The sequence below is a fragment of the Aulonocara stuartgranti genome (genome assembly GCF_965226115.1).
Source record: "Aulonocara stuartgranti genome assembly, chromosome: 23".
NCBI classification, from domain to species: Eukaryota; Metazoa; Chordata; class Actinopteri; order Cichliformes; family Cichlidae; genus Aulonocara; species Aulonocara stuartgranti.
The window spans coordinates 48,000,958-48,024,596 of record NC_138958.1 but is presented as its reverse complement, the minus strand read 5'-3'; the positions used below and the strand labels follow the sequence as shown (position 1 = coordinate 48,024,596).

General features: G+C 44.5%; 1 protein-coding gene across 1 annotated transcript in view; it reads right to left on the bottom strand.

Annotated features, from left to right (window-relative positions):
• LOC309701484 (NACHT, LRR and PYD domains-containing protein 12-like) overlaps positions 1-23,639 on the bottom strand; it is a 1,104,110-nt gene that overhangs the window by 83,515 nt on the left and 996,956 nt on the right. Inside the window, exons 16-17 of the mRNA XM_082525720.1 lie at positions 13,448-13,624; positions 11,143-11,340 (exon numbers count right to left, since the gene is read on the bottom strand). Of these exons, the coding sequence (XP_082381846.1) occupies positions 11,143-11,340; positions 13,448-13,624 (375 nt within the window). The remainder of the gene's footprint in view (positions 1-11,142; positions 11,341-13,447; positions 13,625-23,639) is intronic.

Genomic DNA, 23,639 nt, shown 5'->3' with positions numbered 1-23,639 from the left:
GAGGACGTTGACCTCTGCAAGTCAGGAAAGTCTGCTGCTCATTGTATAAATATGAGATGTTTTTCAAAAACCAGCCAGCCATCATCTCGGGAGGCTGACTCCAAAGTACCATCTCACTTCAAACTTGCAAAACAAGTCGAGTCGATGCGAGCGCACTGCTTGTTTCTAGTTAGTCTTTAAGGATGACAGCATTAGTCTGCTCCTTTGTATGAAATAAAGTGAGTCGAGTCCATGTGGTCTGGCACCCACCCACATTTCTCTGCTAGTGATCCATGAGGACTCCACCTTGTTGCCAGTTCTCTTGTGTGGAAGCTTCAGGAAATGACAGCTTCACTCTGACGTGTGTGAGCTGTGTGAGGTCTGTGGTTAGAAGTTTACAGTGTTTGCTCTTTGTGTCGTCTGTAATATGCTCTATGGCTTTAAAAAAATGGCCACATGTTTCTGTAGCTGAATTTGTCCATCTCTGACCTTCTGAGGCTGTATTTTCAAACAGGGACGTTCTGACTTTTCTTCACCTTGTACTTCATTCTGCAAATGTTTTATACTCTATTAGAGTTATTACATTATTCTGTTATGCTATAAAATCAACCCCCATATAAGATCGTACTTAAGAAATACATTTAAAAACCTTCCTGTGCAAATAACCCAAGTTATCTAGAAGAAATAAAAACTGCACCGCAAACCAAACTCAGGTGTTCGACCTGTTGAGCTCGGGAAACTAACTGGTGTTTCATTTTAGTGAGTGCTTTGTTAGATTCCTTCATTTGAACCAAATGAAGTTGATTAAAGTTGATGCATTGATGTGTTTGAAGTGTTTTGTTAGTTGCGATGGATCTCCTGCTGTCTTTTTTCCTCATTATTAAAAGAGGATTTCTTTGAATTTCAAACATCCATTTCCTGTTTATCTGGTCCCGGGTCACAGGTGCAGCAGTCTAAGCAGAGAATCCCAGACCTCCCTAAACAACCACTTCCTCCAGCATATCCAGGACAATACTGAGGCATTCCCAGGCCTGCTGAGAGATATAACCTCTCTAGTGTGTCCTGGGTCTGCCCTGGAGACTCCTCCTCATGGGACAGGCCCCAAACACCTCACCCAGGATATTTTTAATTAAAACATCACAAATAAGTCGTCAGGTCTGATGGTCACATTTGTGAGATTCAACCACCATAAAGCAGAGATCACACAGGACACACTGTGTAACCCTCAGCTCAGGTGTGTTCAGGACATTTGCTTGGAAGAAGCCGTCTGTGGATAAATCCTGCTCTCCACCTCAGCTGTCAGGTTTATCCAGAGAACGGCCGTCCTGACTTCCAGCAGCCCCACAGTCCTCGTTTCTAATAAACTGGCATCACTGAAATGAACCGTCTGCCTCGCTGTTCAATAATCTGCTCTTTGCCAATTTCCCAGCAGAAGCTTCCACTCATATCAGCATTTTTCTGTGATTCTCACATGAACTAAACATAAAAAGCTGAAGCCAACCTCAGAGTTCCCCGTAGTGAGGAAGAGTTTCCTCTGAGCCACAGCTGAGTTTGATGCGTCCACAAAGGAAGACTGACGGGAGGACAGACTCTGGGAGAAAGGCAGATATTAAAAGATATGAATACAAAGTACGGTGCAACAAACAGGACAGCAGATTATGAAGAGCGGTTAGACCTTCATGTGTCAGTCATTGAAATGTGATCAAAGTTACCTGTTTGACATCCTGATAGAAGAAAATCAGCTTCTTGGATCCGTTTGCAGCAAAGAATTCATGGATCAGACTGAACTGGAAGAATCAGACATTAATGACTCAAAGGTTCAACTCTGAGGAAGGATCACGTCTCTGAACTTACTCTGTCATCAGAGACGATGGCGTCTTCCACCGCCGCCTCCTCCAGGCTGCCGGCGTCGGCCAGCCTGCTCATCAGGTATTTATGTCGGGCATCCAGAGCTGCCCGCCGTTCCTCCTTCACGGCTCTCGCCTGTTTGGCTACTTCTCTCCTCGCCTCATTGGACAGCAGCATCGTCCTTTTACCAGACACCTGGAGAAACATCAGCTCAGTCTACAGACGCAGAGACCAGTGAGAGCTTGGCCCAAACATCTGCAGGTTTCTGAGGACCACGTTTGACCCTGACTGGAGGCATCGATTCTGAGAGTGACTGCCTAAACTGAGCTACTGTCCCCCCTCCACTGAGACGTTGTCCTGTGATGTGTCATGGGGGGAAGTGTTCCTCACGGTTGGACTCGTGAGAAGTTCAGTCAGTTTATTCAAACTTTAAAAAGACGCATTTTCAGTCTCTGGATTTCAGCAGAAACAAATGTGAACACAGCACTTTTTGATTGAGTATAAAAGGATGAAAGAGTCAGTGATTAGTAACATTGTTGCTGACTGATGCTGTTGTAGAGCTGTCTTTGGATCCTCACCTTCCTGGAAGCCTTCCCTGGATTGCTCATATATCATTAACTTGTTTGTGTTCAGTAGAATCAGGTGTTGTGGATGCAGGTCGTAGCTGTGTGAGGCCTGTACAGTCAGCGCTGTGTGAGCGCTGTGTAACGTTAGCTTAGACTTCTTTCTGTTGTTATCATCCTTCAGGTTAATGTTGTTTTCATTATGCATCACAGGAAGTGTGGGTGGCTGTTAGCCTCACAGCTCATGGAGAGTTGCTGCTGCTCTGCCTCCTTTTTGATGTTTCTGCTCTTTGTGGCTTTGTGTTACTTTGTGTCGTGTCTGAAACAAAGTGAGTCCATGTTACTAACTGTAGTCGGCTCTCTGTCTCGTGCACAGCTGACTGTTGTCTGAATGAAAGTGTTTTTGTACTTTGTGTAATCTGTTGGGTCTTTGAGCCCTTTTTAAACAGCATATGAGCCATATGTATGTGTGTATATGAAAGGTTGTTTGTAATACATCAAATTGTTGCTTATTCTAGAGCTGCTGCTGTGCCTGATTGGTCTACTCGCTCGAAACTGAAGGTTGACTTGATTCTTTTGGTTTTTTACATTTTGTCAATAAACCAACTTCTTTATGATTTGAACGGCGTCTCTGACGTGTCACAGGCCTGTCAGCTTTCTTGGTGATTGGTGTAGTTTTGAGCTTCATGCTCTGGCTGTTGTTGGGTTTTCCTCTTTCATATTAAAGCTTTTGTCCTACATTTGGCTCTAAAGTCTAATTCTAATCCCAGCACTGTGTCTGGGTGTGTGATGCTTGTTTTCCTGCTCTTTCTCATGAAACAGTCACAACATTCTCAGTCCAACTTTCACTCTTTGCTGCGTTTGCTGCAGCTGCAGTGAACATGGTGCCGTTTGCCTTTAAGAAAGTTGTGCACAAAGGCTTTTTCTCTAGCAGACAGCTGTGTGGCTAAAAGTCAGATCATTTTTTACCACCTCAGTCACACTGGACTGAAACAAGAGTGAAACTAGGAAGAATCAGAGTTTGTCCAGTGACTGCACTGATTTTCTTCATATTCACAAACTGATTCTAAGTAGTTGCATCAGCTAATCACCCGGACACTGAGCGTCCAACACGCTCCCTGAAGGGAAACGATTACATCCTCCAAACAATCACAATCTGTCTCTGAATGACTGGAATTATTCTCTGATTTGTCAATAACTGGAGTTTATCAATGCAGACACGTTGCCAACATGATGAAGTCAGTCTGAGTCGCATCTCTTTGGCTAACTTAACTCAAGTGGTTGCCGACTATTCTGGTTCTATTCCCATATAACAGCAGGGTTGCTGAGCACCTCTGTCACTCTGCACTTATGTTCCCAGTTCTCTTTTGTGGAGGAATTTTCCAGGAATTCCTGGGACCAGCTTTCCATGAGAGACCCGATCAGGAGCGACTGTCCTGGACACTCCCAGCATCACAGGGACTCACAAACCCGTCTACCACAGTGAGAAGACTGATGGTCACAGGCCCACATGTAGCTTTAGATCACACGTGTGCACTTCCTGTGGTCACTGCTGTAACTCTAGACTCACCGAGGGGCCAGTGGTTGGTGAGGCAGCAGCAGCTGAAGTCATGTGACTAATGGCTCTCAGGTTCTGTCCTCCTATTCGCCGGTGTCCTTCACCTGTCACACCTGGTCAAGAAAGAGTGAGAATGTTCAGAGCTTTAATGGAAAAGAATATTATTACATATAAAAGGCCTCTAACAAGTATTGTAGTGTTAATCAGGATGAAGTCCATCATGAAGACTTCAGAGTGCTTCAGACAGTCGGTGTTTCATCCACAGAGCCTCCAGTCTGCATATCAAAGTATCCTGAGGAATGACAGTGAAGCCCGAGTTCCCCTCATTACATTCATGTGTGTGACTGTGAGGAAAAGGTGATTGTATGAACGTGTGTGAGCGAGTGAATGAGGCTTGTATCAGAGTGGAGATAATGTCAGCGGCACAAGCTGGACGCTGCAGGTGTCACATGTGAATCTGTGCATCAGTGTCTGCACCTTTGTGGAGGTGAAGCTCAGGAGGTTTGGATTTGTTCAAAGCTCTGTCTGCTCCATCTTTCTTTCCCTCAGGCCTCTCCAGATCAGGAAGGAGGTCCTGTTCTCCTTCTCCCTCCTGGATTTCTGGATCCAGGGAAGGATCAAAGTCTCTCAGCCCAGCATCAGAGCTTCTGGCTGGGGGAGGACTGGAAGTTTCAGCTGGAGGCTGAGAGCCTGGATCTGCCATCTGAGTCACAATTCAAATATTCTCAGTAATCTCAAAAAGCAACAGAAAGGTGCCATTTTCATGAGCAGTGGGTTATCCAGCAGTTTGATTCATGTCAGCAGCATTTAGTTTGTAACTGCTGACTCACCTCTGGCTGTGTCCTGCTCTCAGGGTCACAGTGGACACTGTACCTTTGACCGAAGCTGCAAAGACAGTCAGCAGGGGTCTGGATGCATTCAGCACCACGTCCTTGTTGGGCAGACACCTTCAGTGACAGGACAGTTTATTATGCTGGTAACGTTAATAAGTCTGTTCACCTGTAGAGCTCATTTAAACACATCAGCTGTAGAACATCATGTGTCATGGCGTGTCCAAACTCACAGGCTGCATCCTCCTGAGGACCCGGCCTTCAAGGTCTACGTGGGCCGGGTCCTCCAAAGGTCGGGTAGGCGGGAAGTGAGCGGCTGTGACGGTCTGGCCTTCAGATCCGCGTCACCGCTGTCTCGGTGGAGTTTAATAAACTCAGCCGTCTGCTCCTTGCTGTCTAAAATCTAACAGGACACTGGAGTAAACTCTCGACCGTCTCACACTTCTGTTTAATCACTTTTCTGTTTGACGTTTATTCAGCTGTGTGAAAACTGTAACTTCAGCCAAACCAAACAAACAACACTGAAAAAAGCCAAACGATAACATTTTTACGTGATCTAAGTGACTTATATATCATGTTTAAACCTGAACAGCCAAAGGCCGTGGGGGTCCAAAAACGATGTGCCGGGAGTCCGCTGTTCTCGCCGGCTCTAATGACCCTCGACCTCCCGGTTAGCTATCCAGATGGTGGGTAAGAGACGTCTCCAAAAACGTCAGAGCACTTTTGCAAATATGTGATATCTTGACAAACCGAGCAGATATTTGAAGTTTACACTCCTACATTCTCAAACAGGAGCCCCAGCAGAGATGGATGGCTGGCGCGGCTCTCCGGAGCCCCCAGTCAGAGCAGATGCAGGGCCAGCAGGTGTGGAGACCCCTGGCTGAGGCAGCTGAAGCTGTGGGTGGCTGTCAGCCAGCTCAGGATGCCTTTTGGGCTGCAGCAGCATAAAATCCTCAGCAGGCTGGGTAAGCTTGCGTGAGCTCTCTGTGGAGGCTGTTGCAGCTGAGATGGCTCACCCGAGCGGTGCAAACTTAGTTACCTTCAAGGCTCCAGAGTCAGCTGAGGTCAGCAGCTCAGCCTCTGGGGAGGTTACAATCCCTGGAACAGCCAGGTCTCTACAACCAGAAACAGTCTTTGCATGTGCAGCTTCAGAACCAGACTTGAAGTTCCAGTTAGTGTCCGATGTCCCAGAAACACTCAGGTGCTCACTGAGCAATCTCTTGAGGCCAACACTCAGAAAATCAAACCGTCTTTGAGCCTTTGTAGGAACATTTATTGTCTGTGCTGGAAACATCTGGGAGATGCAGCCTTAACACACTGGGCTTCACAAGTCCTTGGAGGCAGCTCACTAAACTCAGGGATGCAGACAAAATCAGCACTTGCAGGAACACAATGTGCCCTCTCACAATGAGCTTGGAAGCATAAACTGAGTTTTCCTCACTGACTGTTTCAGACAGGATTGTGGGAGCAACACAAAAAGCAGCTTCAGCTGGAAACACACAGTTTAGTGTCTTTGCTGCTCGCTTTAAGTCACAATAAACAGGAAACTCATTGTGTCTCATGTCAGAATCACTCATATACAGGAAAGGAAGAGGCGGAGCTTATTTCCTGCAGGGAGAGGTTAGCAGTCTGTGTCTTTCTCATTTCTGACTCCTAAAGAGCTGAAAAACACAGGCTGTTATTGGCTGGCTGACACTGGGATTAATGTCCTTGAAGCCAGCAGTCTTTAATGTCCAGGTTCAGAACGGGCAGGTGAAAAACAGTCCTTTATGTCCTCTGATGTTCAATAAACTGTCCTGATTACTGAGGGAGCAGAGAAAGTGTCTCCATCACTCACCACAGCTGGATGCTCTGAAATCCTGGAATCCAGCTGTGGAGAGGAGCGGCGGCGGCGTGGACGCAGTTTAGTAATCAGGGAACGGGAGGCAGGAGGGAAACACAGCTGGGACCAATTACACACACGAGACAGGAAACAGTAACACAGGACTGTCAAAGTAAAACAGGAAATATAACACAGAGTCCAAAGTAAGGAGACGTGGGACACAGTGAAGACACAGAAACAGAAACCAGAACTATAATCACAAAACAAACTCAGAAACATAAAGAGTGAATCAGCTGATTCAGTGTTTGTGACAAAAACATGGATCCTGGTTAATAACTTTTATTTGTTTGTTTCTGTATTATTTTGTGTATCGTTCTTATGAGCTGTTGTTTTTTCAGTGAAATATTATTTCATTGTTTTAAGCTTTTTGTTGACTTTGAAGTGCTTAAGTTGATATTTTTGAACATTTAATTTGTTCGATTATTGTCGAGTCGATAAAACTGTCAAACGCACAGCTGCTTCCAGCACGGCCGGAGGAGAGGTGGCCGAGCAGACGCACAACACACACAGCTCACAGGTTTGCATTTCTATATATTGCAGATGTTGCAGAAATTGAGAGTAAAGAACTCAGAGATCCAGCGCTGTCTCCTGCCCCTTATTTATACACCACAACACAACGACAGGCGTAACTCACACAAACGGGTAACATGAGGCTCAGATGCTTTGGACGTGTTCACATATACTGGACACAGAATGATGAAGATGGAGCTGCAGGAAGGAGGAAAAGAGGAAAAACACAGAAAAGATTCACAGATGTGGTGAAAAAGGACACGACAGCTTCTGTTTGTTAGTTTGGTTTTTCTTTATTTGGTAAAGATTCAGAAATAAAGAGAAGATCACATGTTTGAATATTATATTAACGTTCTGTAATTACAACAAGTTGTAAAATCTTTCCAGAGTGAGACAGAGACTGTGCAGAGACTGTAGAAGGACAGAGCAGCAGCAGAGCAGTCCAGATACACTGATGATCCTCTGTCAGATCCAGAGGGACACACAGGGCTGATGCTGGACTCTACATTGTGTCTGACAGTGGAGCTGTTCTCAGAGCAGTTCACTCTGCAGCACTGACAGTCATCTGCACTTCATTCCTCTGTCAGTCACTGCTGGATGAAGCTCTCCTCTCCACCTCCCAGTAACATGGCCCAGTCAGAGCGTCTCTACACACAAGCTGCTGCTGCTTCAACCTCTCTGGATCATCAGGACACAGCTGCTCCTCTCTCAGCACACACACCGTCCTGTTTACCATCATGGCCTCCACCTGCAGAGAGAAGGAGGAAGAGCAGAGGAGATAAACGAGTGTTTCCAGAGACTCTTCATCAGCTGTCAGTCAGTGATGCAGCACATCCAGTATAAAGAGCAGCAGGGACGTCAGTGCTGGGACTGTACTAGGACTCATTGTTGCTTCACTTTTTCTAATCTTTGGATTTTTATTGAAGTTGCTGAAAATGTTTTTCCCTCCTAGTTTGAGTTTGGACTTTCATTCATTAGAAGAACCTTGGTGTGTCCACTCTGAGCTCTGTAGGAACCCCAACAACAAGCCCAACAATCCAGATGGACGGTTCCAGCTGTTAACTGGAGGAATTCCATCCAAACATCTGCTCTCACTAAATTCTTCCTCACCTACAGACTGTGTTCTTCACTGCTTTAAACTTGGAAATCAATGCAGTCATTGGTCTGCGTGCTGCTTTGTTCAGAGAGCTGATTGGCTGTTGACAGTGTTTGATCAGAGCGTGTCAGCCGTTACTATGGTGACCATAAAGGTGAGAAACAGGAAGTGTTTGTGTCCAATCCTGAAGCCTGTCATCGTTCTCCTCTCACAGCTTCACTGAGAAGCTGCAGCTTTACAGGAAACACTGGATCTTTGTTTCATACTGACTGTGTTTAGTACAATACTGCTGACAGCACCACCCACTCACTCCATCACTCTACTTACACCAGAGTCTCCAGTCTGTAGTCTGGACTCTGCTGAAGATCAGACAGCTGCTTCACATCTGGATCCTTCAGGTTGTTTCCATACAGGTTCAGCTTTCTCAGATGGGAGGGGTTGGACTTCAGTGCTGCTGCCAGATAATCACAGCTGATCTCTGACAAACCACAGCTCTTCAATCTGTATAAAGAATGAAAGATGTAAGTTTATTAGACAAAGTGCTTGAAATCATTCAGTGTTTCATCATCTGTTCAGAGCTGAAGAAGGTTCAGAATGTAGAAGTTTAGAAAATGGAAACTCCAAACAGCTGAAGCCAACAGGAAGCAGCTTCAAACAGGAAACTGTGCAGAGTTTCAGACTATATGTCCTGATGCAGCCAGTTGGATTTTGGAGATTTGAATCTCTGTTCTGTGACTAAGTCCTTGAATCATTTCTTCCAGTTGGTCCAACAAGACAGACTAAGTATTGGACATGTGTTGTGGCTCCATCAGGGGAGCTTCTAAATGTGATGTGATGGCCCCTCTGGGTCTGTCAGGTCACAGCACTGAAGAGAGCTCAAACTGGGCACACAGTTGTTCCAGTCTGGACCAAAGACTCTATACTGGGACTGAGGGACTGCTTTGACTGCACCCACTGGGACTTTTTAAAGGCTCATGTTCTCACTTAGATCATCGATTTCTACTGACATTTCTTTCTGGGAAAAATGGGGATTACTTTGCAAACAGGAAGTATTTTCCCCAATAAGCAGCCCTGGAATAGTAAATCACTCCAACATGTTCTCAGGCAGAAGAAGCTGTCTTGTTATGAGGGAGAGAAGAAAAAGATTGAGGCACAGAAACCTGTTGAAAGAGAGATAAAGCAGCTAAAATCAGGTGTAAAAGTAAAGCAGAGGATGAGCTGAATAAAGGACACTCAAGGCTGGCTTGGAAAGGAATGAAGTCCATGGTGGGGATGCAGAACAAGGAGCAAAGATGAATGTGATGCTGAATCAGCAGAAGACTTGGACTCATTTGATTCCAGCTTTGATATCATTGATTTCAATGAAGAGCTTTGTGATTGTAGCAAAGGGCTGGTAGCTCTGAGAGTCCCACTGACGAGGTGTTTGTGTGGAAATCTCTTAGTGGGACCAAAGAGAGAAAAAGCCCTGGTCCTGATGCTGTGGGAGGGAAATGATTGAAGTGTGCTGTGAGGAACTGACTGGGAGATTTTCACACATTTTCCAGTCCTCCTTGGAACAACAGGAAGTTCCCAGCATATGGAAACAAAGGTTAAGTGTCCTATGGCACTCAGTGATGATGGTGCTGTGGCCCCACCACCTCCACCTCTTTGTAAAGGAACTAACTGTAATCTGAAGCTTCAAATGGAACTAAGACTTCCTCCACTAGGTGGCAGTGTCTGATGAGAAAGTGTTAGTGGAGCTGGCCTGGAGTCAGAAACAGGAAGATGCAGGATTTGGGCTGAAATGGGCAAAAGTGGTTAGCACTAGTGCCTTAGAGCAAGAAGGTTGTAGGTTGAAGCTTGTTGGTCAGCTGGGCCTTTCTGTGGAGGTTGGATGTTCTCCCACAGTCCAATGAAATGCTGCTTAGGTTCATTGGTGCTTCTACATTGGCTGTAGGTGTGGATGTGAGGGAGTGCTTCTCTGTCGCTCTCTGTTGGCCCTGTGATGGACTGCTCACCTGTGCAGGTGGACCACGCCTCTTGCCCTATGACAGCTAGGGCACAGGCTGCAGCCCTGTGAGCCTAAGCTGAATAAACAGTTAGCAAAAATGATCCATAGATGGCCTGAAATCCCCCAGTTAGCAGTTTGGTAGATAGCTATGACATGCTAATCCCATCCAGCAGCTGTATTCTACCTGTAAGCTGATCCCTGCTGAGCCAAAGCACTTTTTCATATACAAATTACAACCTTTAATAGAAACCTATTGGTCAGCATCTTATTAGCCTGCTGTTAGCTTCATTCCACAGAAAACTGAGAGAAACTAACAGAGTTGATAAAGAATAAAGAGAAATGTGCTGATTTAAAGCCTTTGAAGTGCTTCAGATGATCTCTGTCCACTTCTGTCCACTCATTCATTCATGTAAGCTTTCTAATGCAGCTTTGATCTTCACAGTCTGCTTGATGAAACTCATTCTAACCCTGAATGTCAGAGTGTTCCTCCTTCTCTTTCCCATCATTCATGCTGGCAGTGGAGGAGATTTGGATGTTGGACTGTGTTTTGGATGATGTGTGTATGTTTGTGTTGGACTGCTGTCTGTAAAGCAAACGCACATTTAGCTTTGGATTTCAGTGTCAGACAGACTTTAAGGTGCAATGAAGAGTTTGAGAGTTTCACAGTGAATTTTCCAGTGGAGGATTTTTCTTCTTCTTTGAAGGTTTGAAATGTGAACATTGTTCTGCTGCAGTCAATGGACTAAACCAGAGAAGAAGAAAACAGACTTTACCATGAAGATCCTCAGTGTGGATCAGTATAATATCAGCCTGATGTCTGCAGTTTAGTGTCAGCACAACTTTCACATCATATTCATCTCAGCACAACTAAAACATGCTGACTGACCTCAGAGTTTCAAGTTTACATCCTGGACTCTCCAGGAAACCACACAGATGCTTCACTCCTGGATCCTGCAGGTTGTTGTTCTTAGTCGAAGACAAGAAGTCATTACTCAGGTTCAGCTCTCTCAGATGGGAGGGGTTGGACTTCAGTGCTGCTGCCAGATAATCACAGCTGATCTCTGACAAACCACAGTTCTTCAATCTGTATAAAGAATGAAAGATGTAAGTTTATTAGACAAAGTGCTTGAAATCATTCAGTGTTTCATCATCTGTTCAGAGCTGAAGAAGGTTCAGAATGTAGAAGTTTAGAAAATGGAAACTCCAAACAGCTGAAGCCAACAGGAAGCAGCTTCAAACAAACACAACAAGAGAAAAAACTCTGAATGTTTCACATTAAAGTCGTACATTTCTCATAAAAACAGGACAAAGACTTGAAAAAGTCGTGTTTTTCCTTCCAGGAACCACATGGCTTCACTTTTAAAGGTGAAGTGTGACAGAAATGGACATATTTGAAGTCCAACACCTTTTTCCAGTCACATTATTAAAGCAGACAAACTACAAGCTCATTTTCATTCCAACAAGTCATCTTCTGACCTGGACTAACAACACTGGTCTCTATGTGCAGCTGGCTGTGAGACCAGTGCTCAGGGAGCGTCTACAAAGTGCAACACTGAAAGAACATCACACACTCATTTGCTTCCAGCACTTTCACACAAACATCTACTGTCATTATTGTCACCAAACTCTGTGGATCCTTTATTGCAAATTCAAATGGGATCAAATGGTCAGACAAAAGAGGCTTATGAGGAAATATGATGAAATGTTGTGTATTAGCAGCAACTTATTGAATCATTTTCCTCAGAAACCAAACAAAATGATTGACAAACATGTTTTTACAAACTCAGTGTTGGACTTGGATCAGCAGGATAAGCTGATGTTTAAAGGCATTTGAGTCTCGCTGTATGAGAGTCCAGTTCTTACTCAATATTTATGGATGATGTTCTTTCAGTGTTGCACTTTGTAGACGCTCCCTGAGCCTCACAGCCAGCTGCACATGGACCAGCTGACATTACCCAGCATTAGAGGCGGCTGTAAAAAATTCATGTTCCCATTTAAATGGTTTTAATTTGAATAAAACGATGTTGATTCATTCAATCCTGAATCGATGTTTAATATAAATGTATTTTGCCAGAATCTCAGGTTAAAGCTCACAAACTATTTCAACAAGCAGCAAACAGATAAAACAGTAAATGAGAGCAGCTAAACACACAAAGATGGAAACACAGAGCGTGGATCGTTCACTCGACGGCACGTACACGGACACGCCGTCGGGGCTGAAAGTGGACAGCTCACAGATCCTGAAGCTGCAGGTTTCATCTGTCTCCAACCAAAACTGAGTGAAGCAGCAGCAAAAGAAGATCCAAACTCTGCTTCACGTTTGATCAATATGCTCATGAATTCTCTCTGACTTTGGCTGTTCCTGCCTGCACAGCTCTCTCTCTCTCAGTGTACTCCAAGAACAGCTTCAAACATCTGTTTCTGCATCATTCACTGTTTATTAGCCACCAGTCTGCTGTTGTGTTCAGTGCTGTCGGCCTCTGACAGTAAAGCCTCATTTCTGCTGTTCCATGGAAACTTTTTAAAATGATGACAGATTACAAACTCTCAGCTGTGTCTGTAATCAAACCTCTGTAACTTTGCTTCACTTCAGCAGCATCAGCTCATGTTCACATGTTGCTTCATGGTTTGCTTCAGTTTTTGATCGACTGCAGAATATTTTGAAGGTTATCTGCTATAAAAAGCCAGAAGAGGAAAATCTGCTTCATGTGTTTCTGTTTGATCCTCAGTGACTTTGACACAAAGGCCTCTGCTGTGATGATCACACCTCTGATCAAGTCTCACAGTGTCACAACTGATAAATGATCAGAGTTAGAATATTTCTGACTGTCTGCTGTGTGCCGTGACCTTTGACCTGCTAAAGACCGTCAGCTGTGGATTATTCATTGTTGTGTCTGATACTTAGAACTGTGAGGAAGAAGCTACACAGTTAATCAGGGTCCCCTCTCTCTGAATCAGGAAAGGTGGGCAGGCCGCGTGTGGGCCGCGGGCCATACGTTGAGTATCACTGTTTGAAATGTGAACATTGTTCTGCTGCAGTCAATGGACTAAACCAGAGAAGAAGAAAACAGACTTTACCATGAAGATCCTCAGTGTGGATCAGTATAATATCAGCCTGATGTCTGCAGTTTAGTGTCAGCACAACTTTCACATCATATTCATCTCAGCACAACTAAAACATGCTGACTGACCTCAGAGTTTCAAGTTTACATCCTGGACTCTCCAGGAAACCACACAGATGCTTCACTCCTGGATCCTTCAGCTTGTAGTTGTCGCTCAGGTCCAGCTCTCTCAGATGGGAGGGGTTGGACTTCAGTGCTGCTGCCAGATAATCACAGCTGATCTCTGACAAACCACAGCCCATCAATCTGTATAAAGAATGAAAGATGTAAGTTTATTAGACAAAGAGCTTGAAATCATTCAGTGTTTCATCATCTGTTCAGAGCTGAAGAAGGTTCAGAATGTAGAAGTTTAGAAAATGGAAACTCCAAACAGCTGAAGCCAACAGGAAGCAGCTTCAAACAAACACAACAAGAGAAAAAACTCTGAATGTTTCACATTAAAGTCGTACATTTCTCATAAAAACAGGACAAAGACTTGAAAAAGTCGTGTTTTTCCTTCCAGGAACCACATGGCTTCACTTTTAAAGGTGAAGTGTGAAAGAAATGGACATATTTGAAGTCCAACACCTTTTTCCAGTCACATTATTAAAGCAGACAAACTGATGATGACATCTCTGGGGTCTGATTGATAGAAAAAAAATCTCTTTGAGACCTTTTGTAACTGACAAACTCTTCATCTGCTAACAACACTGAGTTGAATCTCCATGGCTGATAGTTGGAGCAGGCATCAGGAATACACATTGAAAAAACAAGAGGAGAAATCACCAGAGTCTTATAATCACATTCTGTAACTAAAGGGAGACGTTTTTCTATACAAATATATGTTTTATGGACATTAGAAAAAAAAGAGTATTGACGTGAAGCAGGATTATGAAATCTCCATACATCAGCCAGCCCATAATTATCAAGAAAGCTCTGAATGACGCATGCTGACTTTGGACTAAGTGTACTTTTGTGTGAACTGTGGTCCATAGCAGATAATGAGCAGTTTAGGTCTCCCTCAAAGATGATATTGTGTGATGACATATTGGGGAGCCGCGCAAAGACATTAGTGAAAAATCTGTGATCGTCCCAATTAGAGGCGTAGATATTTGCTAAGATCAAAGGAAAACCATAAACTATATTTTCTGCACTTAAAATCCTGTAATTTTCTCATAAATCGACAGTGCGCCTTATGGATGAATTCTGGTTGTGCTTACTGACCTCGAACCGATTTTATGTGCTACACGGCGCTCAGAAACCTTTCAAAAGATGTTTTGGTACGACTTTGCTCAGCTACGAGGCCGCACCGCTTGATGGATTGTTGGAGCATTACAGCTACGAGGAGCCTCACGGAGTGATACGTACTCTGCTTCAACGTAATATTACTGTATTGAGTGTGTATAAGGACCATAAATGGCACCTGTAAGAGACACGGTTACAAAGAGGGTTTCAAACTCCAGGCTGTCAGTCACGCAGTAGAACCTGGGAACAGAGCAGCTGCTTGTTATTATGCTCAGCGTCTGTTTACATTTTGACTGCACGATTGTGAGCTTTTTGTTATGCACAAACACAACATTGTTTTCTTTTATTTATGGAGCATTATTATTTAATAAATGCTGATCATTTATTTCTGAGTAATTGTTTCATGTACATCTACGCTGTATGTTAATAAATGTGCCTGTGTGAGATTTGGGACACAGCTTTGACTAAGAACTCTCTTTTTGTTCGAACTTTCTGGCTTTAAAAATATCGAGATATATATCGTATATCGCCATCCAGCTAAAGAATATCGAGATATGAACTTTGGGTCATATCGCCCAGTCGTAATATTGCAATAGGTTGTCCGTTAAACTCAAGCGGGGCTTGGGCCCTGGCACGGCGTAGCCACACAATCCTGGTAGTAGTGACGCTCGGCTATGACGGCGTGCGGGTCACCAGCTGGCTTTCTCAGGATAGGGCTCCTGTGTGAGCGGTCGACAATAACGTCTTTATCCATACCCAGCACTTCACGTAGTAGCACGGATACAGCCGTGGAGGAGCTCGAGTCCAGGCCCTCTGGGATCCCTATGATGTGGATGTTAGCTCTCCGCTTCCTGCCTTCATCACATTTATCCTTCAGGTCAGACAGCTCCTCCTTCATACTCTCTACTGTAGACTGCAGGGTGGTCACCTCATCGCTCCACATTGACAGCCCATCCTCAGCTTCTTTCACTCTAACCTTTACTCCATCAACTTCGCCGCACGTCGCCGCCATGCTGTTAGCGATCTCATTTCTCAGTCCTTGCACGTCAGCCCTTATATTGTCAAAATCTTCTTTCAATGCATTTCTGACTTCTTCTTTTAACAGCGTACTAATGTCCTCTTTAATGGATTGAAGAAGCTCCAGTTTTAGAGCAGTAGGATCCACATCACGCGCGTCTGTTGAGTCTGCTCTTCAGCGGCCGTAGAGCTGGACGCTGCCCTTTGGCCATCATCGATACTCTCGCCCGAGATCGCACCGGGGCTAAAATATTCACCTGCTCAGCTGTTTTTGATCAGTTTGAGCCTGTGTGGTTTGATCAGGTGGAGGAACGATGTGATGCTATAAAGACATCATCTTGTCCAAATGAAGTTGTTCCAACACGTGTTTAAAAAGATTTTAAAGGTTGTTGGTTCCGACATCTTAGCGATTTTTAACAGCAGTCTTAGTTCAGGTGTTGTACAGCCTGTTTTAAACATGCTGTTGTACAGCCTGTACTAAAAACCTGATCTGGATCCTCTGTCCGCTCAAACTTCAGGCCTATTTCAAAGCTTCCCTTCCTGTCGAAGATTTTGTAAAAGATTATATTTGTTCAGCTGCAATCTGTTGTAAAGGTTTCAGTCTGGTTTTAAAGCTCTTCACAGCACTGAAACTGCACTTTGAAAAGTTCTTAATGATCTTTTATCAGCCACTGATCAGGAGACTCAGCTGTGCTTTTGGATCTGACCGCTGCGTTGACCACAGCATCTTGACCTCACCATTGGAGCATGGCGGCATCAAGGGCGCTCTATTAGACTGGTTCAGCTCTTTTATTAAATCGCATTATTACATTTGGGGCTTATATTTGACGGCAATTTGAAAAACAGCTGAGCTCAGTTGTACAGCGGTCTTTCTTCAAACTGAGGCTTTTATCTAAGGTGAGATCATTTATATCTTTTAAAAACCTTGAACGGGCGATCCACGTTTTCATGACGTCCCAGCTGGATTATTGTAACTCCTTATATGTTGGAGTTAGTGGGACCTGCCTGGCAAGACTGCAGCTGGTCCAGAAAGCTGCAGCTCGTCTTCTGACACAAGCTCAAAGACATTTATTGTCCCAACAACCACATATACGCTGGTCCCTCGCTGTAACACAGTTCACCTTTGGCGGCCTCGCTGTTTCGCTGATCTTTTTTGTGCAATTTTGCATGTTTTTGTTTTTTACAGCGCATTGTGTTCTGCGTCCTGATTGGCTGTAGACCATTGTCAGCCAATCTCGTGCCGTGTCTCCTGTACAGTACAGAATGTGTTCAAATTTACAGCAGTGTGACTCTGCAGTGCTGCACTGTATGTTTGTACGTTTTGTCCCAACAAACAACAATGATGACGAGACGTTTTGCACCTGTGGTAGCAGCCAAAGGCAGAGGAAGATGCTGACCATCATAGTTTCAACAAGGAGGCAAAAAGGTTGTAACTGTCCACAACAAGAACATCGTAAGGATGGAGTCAGCTTTGGCTTTGTGGCTCAGTGACCGCAGGAAAAAGAACATCGTGCTGGACACCAACATTATCTGCAGAAAAACTCAAAAGCTTTATGAAACTTTACCTGACAGCGAGGAGCCCAGGCCATGGACGAGTGCTCCTCACACAGAAGCTCATTTAATGCCAGCAAAGGCTGATTTGACACATTTCAGAAACACTTTGCTTTCACTCTTTAATAATGAACTTATTTTTCTATGAAGGTTTGAACTTTGTTTAAACAAGAGAGAAAAGTGTGAAAATGTTCATGCCTGTCTGAGAAAAGTGTAGAAAGTGTGCAGTGAGGGTTTAACTGCCTTAAAACTTCTATAATACTTGTAAAACATAAAGCTGCTACTTCATTCTGAGACTTATTTTTAGAACGTAACTCGATAAACCAGCGACCGCAGTACTGTATTGTGTTTATTTTGAAAACTCTAAACAGGATCTTCAGATTTATTTTGAAAGCTTTATCTGGAAAACACAAACACATAAGCAGGAAACAAAGAGCGTGATATGAAACGATAGACGTTTTCATATGGTCATCATATATACATCGTTCTATCGAACAGCCCCAGCTCCTGCTGTCAGTCTCTGTAAATCTGCTCTGAAAACACATTTGTATTCACTGGCTTTTAATACAGCATGAGAGTTATTTGATATTTGATGTGTGATATTAATATTAGGAGTTATTTTAATAGTTATCTTGGATTCTTGTACAGCACTGTGGTCAACGCTGCTGCTGTAATTAATGTGCTATAAACACATAAACAATCTGCAGTTAAACATCCAAAACTAAAGATGTGATCGCTGCCTTTAGAAAATGTGCTGATGCACAAGATATCAGCTCCATTAAGGTGGAATGTGGCCGTGTTAGAAACATGTTGGAAGAAGTTTGAAGCTGAAACTGAAGCTGAGAGTGAAAGAGCTCCAGCGTCTGTCACAGGAAACTTTCTTATTTCCACACTGATGAAAGCATCAAGCTTTGATTTCCTGCTGCTTTTATTGAGTCACACTGTGAAACTGAGCCACAGCTGAACCAGTATCCCTGTACAGCAGACACTTACAGCGCTTGGCTGCTTCCATTGGACCCTCTGCACAGAGCTTCAGTTTCCTCTTCTGGTCCCAAAGTGCAGAACAACAAGGTTTCAAACAGCTTCGTTCCAGCAGCATCAGCCACAGACATGCAGAGAGAATCCTTTGGTTGTGTTGTGTGTTTGCATATCTGCTGTGTTGCTTTGTGAGGATGGATCATCTCCTGCAGCTCCAGATAAACAAGCTGGACCTGAACCTGGTAGCTTCACTTAGAAGACACTTGTGACGGGAACGTGTGAGAAGTTTTGTGCAGACAAGTGTGGATTTAGAGTGTGGGACGAGCTCTCCACAGTCTTTGTGGAGATCCACATTCTGCATACTGCCTGTGAGAAGCTGCAGACATTTGTCCTCCAAATCCACTGAGCAGCTGCTCGTGGTGGTATTAGCTTCATGTGTGCGTGTTAGCATGAAGCCTCGGTCACACTCTGCTGTGGACACGGTCACGGACAGCTGGACGCCTGATGGACGAGTCGTCCTTCCTGTTAAACTTCTTTGAGCATGAGAAGAGCATGAGAAGCTCAGTGGACACTGTTCAGGGTTTTAACTCTCGCTTTCTGATGGGTTTAGATTTTATTATTGTCATTTGTATTAGGAAATATTTAACCATATATTCTTAGAGGTGTATAATCAATTGTGTAGTGATAGGATGTGTGATCTTTAGCAGGCTGCAGGGGCTTGGTGTGTATTCCACACTAGAATGCACACCCACATCCTGGGAGCACGAGAGAGGTCGTACCTTCTCTTATTGTTTTATGGCAGGATTAACGTAGCTACGTCTGTTCTAGTCTAAGTGCTTTTTGTTTAGATGAACTGCTGGACTTCCTCACCATGTTATCTAGGGTGAACCATCTAGGGTGAAGGGGGGTCTACCCTCTTCCTGACCAAGGATGTTATATGACCCTTTGATCAGCAGTACCACACACACACACACACACACACACACACACACACACACACACACACACACACACACACACACACACACAGTATTCTTTGTTCACATGTATACCTATGTGAGATGCTATATGTTAATGACCCTATGCATATTCATGTAACCACAATAAAAGGAGTGCTATGGGGAGCCTGGCTGAGAGTCTGATGGTGGTCAAGTGGTGGAACGACGCTTGGCTCCAGCCAGGTCTCCCTCATGCATGAGTAAACCAGAGAACTTTGGTGCCTTGTGTCTTGCTTTTTGCTGCGTAGCAGATTGTCCTTAACGTTCCAGTGGATAGGTTCAAACTACAAACCTATCACTTTCACTTCAGCTTCACCAACAACAGCACAAGCAGAGCAGCCCACTGCCTGCATGGCTGGGACAGCGCCCCCTGGTGACTGTAAACCACTACAACATGTAGACGGCCGTCTGCAGGCTGGATGTAGCACCACCGCAGAGACGTGCTGCAGCTCTGTTTAGTTACCCAGCTGACAGCAGAGGCTGTAGTTTACTGTTACCAACATGGAAAACTGAAGCTTCACCAGCTGGAGCTACAGAGCTGGAGAACAAAGGAGACTGAGAGGCCAGAATGATGTGGGAGGAAACATCAAGAGCCTGTTTGAAAGGAGACACATGTGGATGCTGTGCCAGTCTGTGGTCTGTCAGAAGTCAGCTGAGTCACACTGCAAGAAGCTGCAGAATCTCAGAGGAGGAGATTTGGAAGTGTTTGTGGGACAAACTGGACTCAAAGAAAGAAGATGTTTGTGAAGTCTTTGGTGGAGGTGAGCAGTGTGAAGCAGAACACATGCAGATGAATCAGGAGGTCAGCATCAGTGTCTCCTTGTGGTGGACGGTAAAAGAATCAGAGCCAACGCTCCCGTCCACCCTCGGCATGAAGCAGTGCTGTTTCTGAAACAGGAGGACAAGTCCAGAGAAGACAGAGGAAGCAAAGATGAGGGTGGGACAGGACAGCAGGACTTCCTTCACACCTGCAGCTCCATCACACTGCTGTAGCTCCTCTTCATCACACATGTACCTGCAGCCTGTCTTCGAGTCCAGGAGTCACCTCCACACAGTGTAGAAGCCTCCTGTGCAGACCATGGAGTCCAGCCTCTGTCAGGGAAGTCGGCACTAAAGCCTGAAAGACTTCAATCTGTCTCTGCTCCACCCGAGAAAGACCAGCACCGTACTTGTTGTGCATTCAAGGAGGGAACATCAGCGCTGCATCGTGGGAACAACACCGCAGGAACAAAGACACAGCACGGCCGATGAAGGACGAGGACAAAGGAAAGGTGAGTGAGAAGACCCTGGTGGTGTGGACGGACCTGCAGGGGCTCCAAGACTGAGGAGCAGAGACGTCCATGTACCAGCTGAGGATGCTGCAGTGATCCAGGGAGCTCGGTCCAATCTGAGGCCGTGTGAACTACGTGGACCACAGTTTCTTCACAGACTTCAGCCACGTGAACATCTGGAGATCCAACAGTGTACGAGCTGTGAGCCATCAGCTGTTTCTCTCATCAGCTGCTGTAATGAGAGCTGCTGGAATCATCTCGAGCAGCAGGAAATCACTGATGTTGTTTCTAACCAAAGATATGGGACTGAGCTCCGCTGAGCTCCTTCTACTTTCATCCAGATAGAAACTGCTACAGTCTGCTGATTATTGCTTTGCCTCCATCACACGAGCTCTTTATCCTGTTCTTCACTCTCATTGGTTCTTTGTCTGCTTGTTTTTACAACAGTAGTCTTCTGATTGGTCAAAGACAATCAGCTGTGACTAAATGTAGCTCCTACAGCAGTGATGGGAATAACTACTGAAGCTAATCCAGTATCAAAGCTCAGGAATCAGCAGCTCCCACCTCGTTTTCTTTCAACAACTATTTTTAGCTGCTGTGTTTTTGTGTTTCTGCAGACCTCAGACATCCTGCTGCTCTGGACAACTTTTTCATTCTTTTTTATCATTATTTTGCTTTTCTTTTATTATTATGTTATATGTATTAATATGTGAAACACTTATTCTTTGTGTTTTTGCTTTGCTCCTGTCAAACTGCTTTAATAAAATCTGCTGCAGTCTAAACTGTGGACGTTCCCTTTTTAACCCTTTGTGAAACAATAAAGGTTTAAATCTGAGTATTCATCTATGTTAGTGTTTAATGGGTCTAATAGGTTGCTTTGGCCTTTCCCAGTAATATCTTCCCTTGCAGTCTGTGGTCCAGGCTTCTAAAACCATCCCAGGTTAACAAGAACTACAATCTAGAGGAGAGCTGCCATAACAGGTGTGACTGATGAGATCTGACCTGCAAGGTTACTCAGGTTTGTTTGTATCAGGACAAGCAGGGAAGCCGCCTGGACGTCAAAGTAGTTAGAGCTGGGCGAGTGTCCTCACCCACATCGGCTTCACAACTCTGCATCATCTACTGAGTAAGACTCAGAGCATCAGAGATTAGAAGGTCTACAAAGAGCTGAACCAGACTTCCTGTATAAAGGTTTTAGTTCCACAGATCGACAGTGTCAGCACAACTAAAACGTGGAGACTGACCTCAGAGTTTCAATTTGATGTTGTGGATTCTCCAGAAGAACACACAGCTGCTTCACTCCTGAATCCTGCAGCTTGTCGTAGCTCAGGTCCACCTCTCTGGGATACGAAGGGTTGAGCTTCAGCACTGCTTCCAGATAATCACAGCTGATCTCTGACAAATCACAGCGCTCCAATCTGTATAGAGAATGAAAGATGTAAGTTTATTAGACAAAGTGCTTGAAATCATTCAGTGTTTCATCATCTGTTCAGAGCTGAAGAAGGTTCAGAATGTAGAAGTTTAGAAAATGGAAACTCCAAACAGCTGAAGCCAACAGGAAGCAGCTTCAAACAAACACAACAAGAGAAAAAACTCTGAATGTTTCACATTAAAGTCGTACATTTCTAACAAGAGTGTTTTAAAGACAGAGTCACTGATGATCATCTTCTGCCCAGTAAAACTTTGGTTTTCCACATGTGAGTGTTAATGATGCACAAAGACTGTGAGTGCAAAGAGGGAGCGAGGAGGATGACAGAGAGATGGTACAGGAGCATCAAGAACCCGGCGAGGAAATGAGCAGAAGGACTTTGGAGCCTGTTGGATTGAAGCTTTCACAGAGACGTGTTTGACTGGACACCACCAGGACAGACTTTTAATCCCAGGATTTGGATGAGCTTTCTGTCTTTATGTTCACAAATGATCCTGTAACTCTGTGAATGTCCTGGAAGTGTCAGCAGTGTGGTTACGTCCTTTTGACCTGAGTTTCCACAGCTCTTATAACAGCAGTGTACATTCAGACTGAGACACGCTTCAGTCTGTATGGACCTGTTTCTGTAGCTGCCACCATCATACTACATGTTTGTACATCAGCTTATCAAATCCTGTCTGCTGTCTTCATTTATTACTCTTCACCTGCTTCACTGTCACTGTGTGGGCGGAGCTGCCTGAGTGACAGTGACAGCTCCTCTCTAGAGCTTAACTTCTGCTTCATCTCCGCCTCTTTTCTTCATCCTCCACCTCTCTTTTCTCTTCTTCGGTGTTCTGCAGCCACAGAGCCTCACAGCCGTTACCACACCCATACCTGAGCAGCTAGCATTACCCAGCATGCCGTGCAGCAGTGTCAGTTTGTAAATGTGCAAGAATTCCTGCTCCAAACTGTTTCACAGAGTGCTGAGTGCCGTGACCTTTGACCTGCTAAAGACAGTCAGCTGTGGATTATTCATTGTTGTGTCTGATACTTAGAACTGTGAGGAAGAAGCTACACAGTTAATCAGGGTCCCCTCTCTCTGAATTAGGAAAGGTGGGCAGGCCGCGTGTGGGCCGCGGGCCATACGTTGAGCATCACTGTTTGAAATGTGAACATTGTTCTGCTGCAGTCAATGGACTAAACCAGAGAAGAAGAAAACAGACTTTACCATGAAGATCCTCAGTGTGGATCAGTATAATATCAGCCTGATGTCTGCAGTTTAGTGTCAGCACAACTTTCACATCATATTCATCTCAGCACAACTAAAACATGCTGACTGACCTCAGAGTTTCAAATCGACATCGTGGATTCTCCAGGAAACCACACAGATGCTTCACTCCTGAACCCTTCAGGTTGCTGTAGGTTCCACTCAGGTCCACCTCTGTGGGATACGAGGGGTTGGACTTCAGTGCTGCTGCCAGATAATCAAGGCCAATATCTGACAAATCACAGCTCTTCAATCTGTATAAAGAATGAAAGATGTAAGTTTATTAGACAAAGTGCTTGAAATCATTCAGTGTTTCATCATCTGTTCAGAGCTGAAGAAGGTTCAGAATGTAGAAGTTTAGAAAATGGAAACTCCAAACAGCTGAAGCCAACAGGAAGCAGCTTCAAACAAACACAACAAGAGAAAAAACTCTGAATGTTTCACATTAAAGTCGTACATTTCTCATAAAAACAGGACAAAGACTTGAAAAAGTCGTGTTTTTCCTTCCAGGAACCACATGGCTTCACTTTTAAAGGTGAAGTGTGAC